At 40.9% G+C, this 10069-nt stretch overlaps 1 protein-coding gene and 1 long non-coding RNA gene across 2 annotated transcripts; both read right to left on the bottom strand.

Annotated features, from left to right (window-relative positions):
* Nucleotides 1-626: 626 nt before the first annotated feature.
* Nucleotides 627-3619, bottom strand: LOC307031867. The gene is made up of 2 exons (XR_013806092.1): nucleotides 851-3619; nucleotides 627-762 (listed from the first exon to the last, which is right to left on the bottom strand). It is a non-coding gene; the product is annotated as an uncharacterized lncRNA (long non-coding RNA).
* Nucleotides 3620-6187: 2568 nt separating this feature from the next.
* LOC307032999 (uncharacterized protein) lies at nucleotides 6188-9776 on the bottom strand (the record flags this gene model as incomplete). The annotated part of the gene is made up of 3 exons (XM_079671268.1): nucleotides 9067-9776; nucleotides 6860-8112; nucleotides 6188-6590 (listed from the first exon to the last, which is right to left on the bottom strand). Exons 1-3 carry the CDS (start codon nucleotides 9409-9411, stop codon nucleotides 6188-6190), a joined length of 2001 nt encoding a protein of 666 aa, XP_079527394.1. The 5' UTR covers nucleotides 9412-9776.
* Nucleotides 9777-10069: the final 293 nt, after the last annotated feature.

The raw sequence follows: 10069 nt of genomic DNA, 5'->3' as shown, positions 1-10069 counted from the left end.
AATTCTTTAAAACAAATATTATCTTCTTAAACCTGTATGGTAGTCAGGAGCATCACATCCTAATGTTTATTGATATATTTAGAGGGAGGGGATGGGAAGGAAGGTTTGAAAATTCAGATTAGATACATTTCTACCATTTCTTTAATTCATGGTGGTTTCAGTAATCCCCTGGTAATTGAGAACACAAGTTATCTAAAGTACTAATGTAATCTTTATGACTTTCAGAAAGGACAGGAGACCCACAGGTGCCTATCAATGATTGTCAACTGAGTCAAAGCACTAGCAGCAGCATGATGATGATGTTAAATGTGTTGTTTTAGCAACATTCATTGTAAATAAATGGAATTCAATAAACATTGAATAGCATATCATGCAGTTTGTCTGTGCCTTTTCCTCTGTGTTGTCCTGGCATATCGTCTCCCCCATGGTTTGCTGTGCTGCCTGGGGATGCTCCAAGCGCTCAGAGAAAGGAGTACACACGTAAAGTTTCCCCACTGACACATAGAGGAGGAAAGAATGGCTGGCTCAAGTCAGAAGGAGCAATTTAACCATCAGAAAAAAACAACAACAGCAACAACATATGTGAGGTAATCATATTTTACACAAAACGAAGACCACACCATTGGGAAGCTTAACATCTGTTTAATCAAAAATAAGGAACAGGGAGAGGCTTGCAAAACTCTGGGAGTTGAGACTCAGGTGCAGGGTGAGGGTCTCATTGCAGGTCTTCAGGCTCCATTGAATCCCCCTGGGGTTCTTGTGCTGAGAGAGGGAGACAAAGACAGGAGAAAGGGTTAGATACATCTAGCAACCTATAGGATGGGAAATTGCTGACCTATTTGAAACTTACCTTGTGTTTTCACTCTCACTTAAGTCCCTCTCCCTTTGCCATCAATCCAAAATCAGCTGAGCTGCAACATAATACAGACAGGTAATAATCAACAGAATCACAAGGACATCCTATGGCTCTGCTAAAAACACTCACCCATAAGTTATGTTTTTGTTTACTGTTTAGAAGTCTCAAATATGCACTCCATATCAATAGCGATGTATCACACAAATAGCTCTCTTCCTTATTATTGTGTAACGTGAACTATATTATACTAGCTTGAACTCCAAAATGGATATCCTCATTTCACCATCTCCACCCACTACAATCGCCCCAATGTTATATTTAACTAATATTTAACTCCCTCCACCCCGGATAAAAGCACATTAAGAAGCCCCTTTTCTCTAATTCCACAACGTTGGGTTGAAATAACATAAGGAGAACGGATTAATCGGCTGTTCGTGGTTAACGTGTGTCGCTAACTTTATCCGGAATCCTAGCCTAATCTGTTATCTGTAAATGTTCCCTGAATCTACTGATTTAGGGATAATCTTCACGGAATCCACTAACATCCTTTAATACACATGTTAATTTGAGTCAGATGTGCTGATAATATCCGCAATATAAATCTTTAAACGTATTGTTACCTTTAAAAGTCGAACACAAACGGTCTATTATGCTGCAACTCTACTGCGCTGCTAACCGCAGATAGCCCCGCAAGTCAGCGGCAAGCTAACTTCCGGGGAACTATTGAGAGTTCCACGATCCGCCATTGCTGTAAAAAAACTGGTCCATTGGAGTGAATGGAGAAGTCGTAACTCTTCTATCTGGTTCTTCAATCTGGTTATCTGGTTCTAGCTAATGATATGACTACCTGCTTATTAAAAGACACCTAAACAATAAGCGTCGCTATGCAACCGGGTGAGGCCGTAAAGTATCAGAATTATGGATTTGTTGACATGCCCACCGGAACCCTGAGGCATTACCAACAGATCAACGCACAATCAACCCATACAGGACATCTCTTTCTCCATATTAAGTGTTAGACATTAGAATTGACTATTCTTGTCTGTCACATACTCGGCACAAGTTGCGCAAATGATGCGGTATTGTGCTAAGGGGAAATTATTTTTGACCGGAGAGATTTAGATTTGCCGGTCTTCAGCATATTTTTCACACAGAAAATACATTATAACACTTTTATTATTTCCTTTTACAGTCAGAAGGGAACATTTTATTTAACAGTGTAACCAATATGTAATTGTATTATCAACTCCTGTCTAAAGATGCTGATATTGATTACATGTTAAATCAGTGTGTGACAACATGCAAATAAGCAAAAAGCACAACAGCTGTGAGCAGTACACTTTTCTTCCCGGCTGATAAGCTTGTTGATTCCACGCTTCAGCTCTGAATGGACTTCTTGATCATGATCCATGCGTTGTGAATGCAGAGTCAGCATTTTGTGATGCTTTTGTGCTCTTTAACAAACCAAGTTTAATGTTAGCTATTCGTCATTTTGACTCTAGCCACTGTTTACTTGTTTTTTATTTGTGTTTTTTCCAGGAGGAAATCCACAGCTGCAGTGTGAGCTCCTTACACCTGAGCAGTGTCTGTGTCACATCAGGAAACAAATTACACAGGCACGCATGACCCTACTGGTCTGGTTTCTGTTGTTTACCAGTGAGCTCTGCAGACACTCTATCACACATTAACCCCAGAGCCCAGCTAACGAGCTTTGGCCCACCGCTCTCTAGCCTCATTAAAGAAACACTAACCGCAGCGGGACAGCGCCTGAGACTCATAATAAACTCCAGCTAGCTAAAGCCATGCATGCAGTAACACACACACACACACACACACACACACACACACACACACACACACACACACACACACACACACACACACACACACACACACACACACACACACACACACACACACACACACACACACACACACACACACACACACACACACACACACACACACACACACACACTTTCCTGCTCATTTAATTAAGACAGTGTGCGAAGGTTAAGGCAAGTGTCTGGGGAGGAGGTCAGAAGGAGATAAATAAGACAATTTCCAATCCGTGGTTCAATACCCATCAGGGGATGTAGTGTGCAGCGAGGCAGAGGTTTTACAAGTGCCGATCACTTTGGTCCCCTGTCTGCATGTTCCTCCAGTTATGATGTGCTATATGCAGAGTTATGCTCTTAATTGAGCCCCTGGAATCCTGTAGCTAAACACTTCCTTTCCCCTGCAAAACAAGCAGCACTAATTTGTTTTGTCTCCCCTCTTGTAGTCTTTATTTACACAGCAATCACCATATATTACAGGTTTGAAGCTGCCCTGGCTGTAATAAGGAGCTCAGTGCTTCTAATACCTCCGGGGCTCCTAGCAAGCACCACTCCTGAGATAAGCTGAGCTGTAGCGACTGCAGGAGAGCCACTATTCTCCAAGCTCACTATTTTAATCTTTCAGACTTTTTCAGCAGCGGGGATCAAGCTAAGCGGCCTTGAAAATGTAAAAAATGAGCCAAGCATTCTAAATGGCATATACTTCAGAGGTAATGTGTTTGGTAGTTAAGGCGGCGACAGTGACTTATTCCCGCTCCATCTTCAGCCAAGGCGTCTTCCTGCTCTGCAAATGGGCCATCTGGATCTCCTGTAATAGCTCTCGTGCAATATGACTTGACCATCATTTTTTAAAAAGCTTTTCTATTTCTACATGGAGAAAAAAAGCACTATGCTCATTAAGGAAATTAGTAAGTGCAGGGTTATAAACAGACCTAATGGTCGAGATTTTAATGGACTTAAAATCCTCAAAGCCGGGCCGAGCGGCTCGGAGACGAGCACTGACAGCTGGTTCTTCCTGAAGAGAGATTGCAGTGATTTTAGAAGTCATTTTGAACTCTGACAGCCAGGTTGTGAAATACAGATCTGTGGAGTTATTTTTTAGCTCTGCTTCCCTGAAAGGGCTATGTGTAAAAAAAGATATTTGGTTTCACTTTGCCTGGCTCCAATTGTGTGCCATCTAATATTAGTATTTGTATTAATTATCTTAAATTAACTGTCAAAGTGCTTAATTAGCATTATTAATGTTGTGTGACATAAGCACTGAGGGGTGGCTGAACAATGAGATGAAATACGTCAGACCCAACTTCATAGTAAGTCGTAAAAATACTTAATTACACTAATTAATACAACTTTGGGGGAGAGACTCATTTAACAAAGCAGAGCGAGGCGCGGGCCGAGACGAGGCTGAAATATCTTCATCGTCTGGACCGAGAGCACTCATCAGCAGCTTGTTAGCAGTTGCGATATTTTGCGAGACTTCGTGAGTTCAGTAATGGCCGCCATATCAGAAGCCAAAACAATGTTTTCCGTCTTTTTTCAGCGCAAATTTCTCGATCTATGGAAGGTTTTAGATGGTTTAGAACACAAAGGAGAATATACGTAAGTACCGGTTCCTGACGTTCCGGTTTTAACCGGACTTGAACCGAAACTTTTTACAAGTCCAGTACCGGTTCGGCGTACCGGTACGCAGCACTACCCATGGCTACCTGGAGATATTTAGGAAGACAACTTGTGTCCCTGCAGACAATCAATTGGACTCATCACCTCTCTGGAGTTAATCTTTTTCCTATGTATTCTTTGGGTGCTGTTGGAGACTTTGTGTTTGCTTGTTTCTGTAATAATATTGTTTTTAAACATTGCACCATGTCTGCAGGAATTGCAAAGTCAGCAGGCTTGTCAACTAAGTCAAGTGAACTCAATATGGTCTGGATTTTCATTATAATCATGGTCTCTTGTGGATGAATTCTAATGACGTAGTCTATAGCTTGAATTTGTATGTATAGTTCCACCATGACGAAGAACAGTTTCAGATTTGAAAGAAACGTTGGTACAGAAGCTTTAGAATTTTGTTTTGCTGACATCATGTTCCATTGCGCTATTTTCGAGACTTTATATCTATTGTAAAAGACTTTGACATGTGTTCATGCTTGGTTAATATATTCATTCTCATTAAAAGTGGCTAAGAAGAAAGTAAGCAAGAGCTTGAGGTTTAAATAAAAGGCATGTTTTAAAATATCCCAAAATGTGCCTCTTATTTCTGGAATCAGATATTTTGATATCTGCTCCTGGATTAAGGATGTCAGTATTCAAGTCGTGTCTCATTATTTTAAGGTTGATTGATTGATTAGAAATATTAAACCCTGTTTAGTCCGAACCTTGCAGATTTCATATACATAACTGATTTCCTTTGTTAAACTGCCGTAATGCCAAATGTATTGAAATCACAGCCACTACTTAGGATTAAGGCTTAGTAAAAGGGCACACAAACATGCTTATTAAAGCAGAGAGGAGGAATGGAATAACACCTCAACAACTAAATGAAAATGTAAAAATGAAATCTAAGCATGGTTAAAATAGCAGTTGCAGTGATTAAAGGTGAAAGTGGCTGCCACGGGGCAGGGAAGTCATGCCAGGAAGGATAAGACATGCGGTAAAGAGAACCAAAGCACAGAGAGAGAGCTGAGCAGCTGATGGAGGTGAGTGGCAGCTGTTTGAACACTGCCCTATGACGGGGGGGCGGTGCTGGCTTCTTATCCCTCCTGTTGTGTTCAGGTCAAATCTGACCGATTTACTTCGCTCATCAATCATAACTAGGGTTGCCAACTCCCAGAGTTTCAAATAAGGGACACATCTTGGCAGCGCGGCAAAACCCCCCATTTTTGGGTTAAACCCCTCAATTCCAGTCTAAATTTTGTGTCAAACACCCAAAGTGTGAGGTTATAGTTAGGTTATAGACATGAGACATGAGAAACAGATTATCGTTCAATCATTTATTTTTTCAAATGTGCAAAACAGTTGTCTTTAAATAACTAAATAAATCAGTGCAAAACACACCTTCTGAACAAAAACATAAATATACACCTTCTGAACAAAACACATAAATATAAACCTTCTGAACAAAAAACTGTGTGTTTGAGATGTAGTGCAAACATATTTGGCCTCTTTGAAAGAAAAAATAGATTAGTGCAAAACACACCTTCTGAATAAAAAACATAAATATACACCTTCTGAACAAAAAACAGTGTGTTTGAGATGTAGTGCAAACATATTTGGCCTCTTTGAAAGAAAAAAGTAGATTAGTGCAAAATCGTAAACTAAAGAAAAACACACCACCTGTGTGTGTGTGTGTGTGTGTGTGTGTGTGTGTGTGTGTGTGTGTGTGTGTGTGTGTGTGTGTGTGTGTGTGTGTGTGTGCACATTAAAGCAGAAAAAAAATACTATTGGCAAACCCCAAAACTGCCTATGGAACAACCAGAGACGATGTCACACAACCCTATTTCTTCCACTTGTATTTTTGTTGGCCTTTTGCAGCAGCAAGGAGTTGTCTATCCACCAGAGATGCAGTGTAAAACTCTGAGCAAGACTCTTCATAATTGAGAGTGACAATCAGCTCACTCTTAATTAGTTCAACAGAGCATCTGTTCCGCACATCTGACCATTTATTTTTCATCAAAGAAAAGACCCTCTCCACGTACCCAGTAGAGGAAGGGATGCTGAGGACAAAGGACACCACAGCCAGAATGTTTGGAAGGTCAGCTGCCCGGCCAGTGAGAACTGCTACCCACCTCTCAGCTGTTCCCTTCAGCTCCCAATCATCCTTTGACTTTGTGAGGTGATCGAGGAGGCTGTTTGCCGTAACACACTCATCAAAGAGCTCATCCATGGAGAGGTTGAGCCTGCGAATAGAGATGAAACTGGAATTCAGTTCAGTAGCATTATTAAAAACTACTGAGACACTTGTTGAATTCATTTGATAAAATGTTATATTAAAAACAACACATAAAAGCCCCGTGCATTTGTTTGCATTTAAATAAGACATGATTTGTATGATGAGAAGTATTTATGTATAATTTTGTTTTTTATTAATACAAGACAAAAGTGGTGTGCATAATATGCCAGTATAAAGGGAATAAGTACAAAGTGGTACAGTGTGTGAGTTACATACCTGGCAACTAGGTGTAGCTTCTCAATGATCTTTTCCATGTCTTCATATGAGATGTTCCCAGATGTCAGACAGAGTGGCTGCAGGTAAAAGAGCCAGTTTTCCTGAGAGAATGTGAACCACTTCTGCAGATAAGTGATGGCAGTGTTTAAGAAGGCTGTAAACTCTTCCCTGGCAAGGTTAGCTTCAGATGGAATGAGACGCCGAAGCTTTTGTTTGGTGAGGTAGCCATAGAACTGATCATCTCTTCTCTTGATTAGTTTTCTCAGAAAAGAGTCCATGATGGCATATAGGTCAGCAGATGTGGTGGCATCCCTCTCCAGTTTTTTGACCGACTCTTCAAAAAGCATCAGGACATTGTTGCAGAAGAGGAGATACACCTCTGCAAGATCAGCCTCCTCTTCAACCCCAGCTGCATCTTCAGGCAACCTCAGCAACTCTCGCAGCCGCCTTGGACATTCATCACCGAGGCTGATGAAATATGACTTCAGCGCAGTCCAGTTCTCCAACAAGCGGCTGATTGCAGGGTTGAGTGACAGCCATCTGGTCACCACATGGCGCAGAATGTCATGGAACTCTACATCCAGAAACTCACAGAACTCCTTCAGGGTCTCTCTCCTTTTGGCAGAGATGGAAAAGTGACCGTACACCTTCAGGACAATATTTTCCACATCAATTGACAGCTTATCCAAGGCATGTTTCACGGTGTTATGGACCACATGTGCATGGCAGTTGCCACGGAGGATCTCGCTGTTGGACTCCTTCAATTTTGTGAAGACAGAGTTATGGATGCCATAATTGACATTTGCATTGTCTGCACTGAATGCAGACACATGATCCAAAGTTAGACCCATTTTGTCCAGAGAACTTTGGATTGAACTGGCTATCCCTGCAGCAGACTCATCTGCATTTTCAACAAAGTCGATCAGCCTTTTAACAATGCCCTTCTCTGGAGTGAAAAACTGCACAGCCAAGGGAAACATCTTACGATTGCCTCTATTTGAGGCATCAGTTTGTAGACAAAACTGGAGCGGCTTCACTTCACTCTTCAAATGGCTGAGTACCTCTTCAACTGCCTTTGGTGCCAGGACATCAGTGACCACTGCCTCAGCTTTTGTCTTCCCACACGACATCTTTTTTGCGATTGAGGAGTCACTTAGTGTTTGCAGGGTCAATTTGAATGCACAATCAGATGAGTTATAGCTCAAATTATGTTTGACCGTGTGATAAACATGGGCTACCTCAGCAGCAGTTACCTGTAAAAGAAAAAGAAAATATCACTATACATATAATCATTGTAATATAATATTATATATAATATCAAATACTACCTGATATATATTACACATGTATATACTAGCTGTTTGAGTGTGTATAGGTTGTATATAGTATGCATTATTTTTTATTATGAACAGAGGTGGGTAGTAATGAGTTACATTTACTTGAGTAGCTTTTTGGATAAATTGTACTTTGAAGAGTAGTTTTAATGAAAAATACTTTTTACTTTTACTTAAGTAATATTGTTCTAAAATAAGAATACGGTTGGCTGCTCTACCCACCTCTTGAATACAATATATATATATATATATATATATATATATATATTCCTTCCCTCCCTCCTTGCTTCTTTCCTTTCTTAAATCTGTACTTCATTCATTCCTTCTTTACTTCCATCCTTCCCCCTCTTTCCTTCTTTCCCTCCTTACTTCTTTCCATCTTCCACTCCTTCCTTCCTACCTTACTTGCTTATTTCCTTCCTTCAATCTTTCCTCCTTCCTTCCTTCTTTCCCTAGCTCCTTCTGACCTCCCTTCACTCCTCCCTCCATCCTTCAGTCCTTCCTTTCCCTTGGTGTCCTCTATAGTGGACACAATTAATTTCTGGGTCTCCGGAGGTGAATAGTAGTTTTAATGAAAAATACTTCTTACTTTTACTTGAGTAATATTGTTTTAAAACAACAATACTCTTACTTGAGTACACTTTTGGCTACTCTACCACCTCTGATTATGAATAAATATTAGTCATTACATCTACTTGCATCATTATATGATTAAGTTGATCATATATTGTTTAAAAAATATCACAGTGTATCAGTGTTGGGGTACTTAATTACATTGAACATTTAGCAGTATGAAATTGACCAAACAAAATGTTTGTAAATGTAGGTTTAATTTAAATTCATATACAAAATTAACATCCTTATTTGACATACCAAGTTAGCCTCTGGAGTTGCTGGACGAACGAGGAACTGTGTCAAGGCTCCCTGGCTTCTCCTTTGCTTCTCTGTTTTCATGTGGTTTTCACCTGCAGCATGTTGTTTAACGTCAGTTAGTCCTCCGTGACTAACTGAAAATTGTCGGCGGCAGACAGTACAATTTGCCTTGTGCACATCGTCCCTTACGCTTTCTAGCCACACGTATTCTTTTTCCCACTCAGTTCTGTAGTAACTCTTTCTTTTCGTCTTTTTCTTCGGCGGAGGAGGAGGAGAAAAGTTGTTTTTTGCATCACTTTCGGACTCTGAGGAGGTAGTTTTGTTTGTGCTTGTCGTCGGCAGCATCTTCCATGTTGGGCAGGACGAGCAGCATGGAGGTGAAACGGTTGCTAAGATACGATACGTTATAGTGATTGGCTCCTCTGCTGCATGACTATGAGTATTGACCAATGAGCTGAGCGTGCATGCTGCTGCTCCCACAGCTCAAGATAGCCCCCCCTGCTTGTGTGTGTGTGGCTCTGAGAGGTGCGCACGCAGTCCTCAAGAGAGCGAATGACTGAGAATCACCATAACGAGCGGTCATTCTTCCACCACCCCAAAATACGGGACAAGGTGCGTCCCGTATCAGTTCATTACGGGACAGGTACTTACGTTTCCAAAAACGGGACAATCCCGTATTTTACGGGACAGTTGGCAACCCTAATCATAACTATTGTATTTCACATTTGAAGGCCTTATGATATCCTCCACAGTAGGCATCTCTACATATAAAACTACCTAAAATGCCAAATTGGTTTGGCCAACTTTGTAAAAGCTATGGTGTTCCCAGTATGGAAATGAATGTGTAACCCTAGATCATGTTCATCTATCTGATAATACACAACCACAACATGACTCAACAACCCTCCACACATGACTAATTGGGCGAAGCCTGCGAGCTAGTTCAGGCAGTCAACTCGAGCACCAATCATACATTAATGCGTGACGCACCTCATCCCTCTTA

Source organism: Notothenia rossii (assembly GCF_949606895.1).
Source record: "Notothenia rossii genome assembly, chromosome: 3".
Lineage (NCBI taxonomy): Eukaryota > Metazoa > Chordata > Actinopteri > Perciformes > Nototheniidae > Notothenia > Notothenia rossii.
This window is presented reverse-complemented; position numbering and strand designations above follow the sequence as displayed.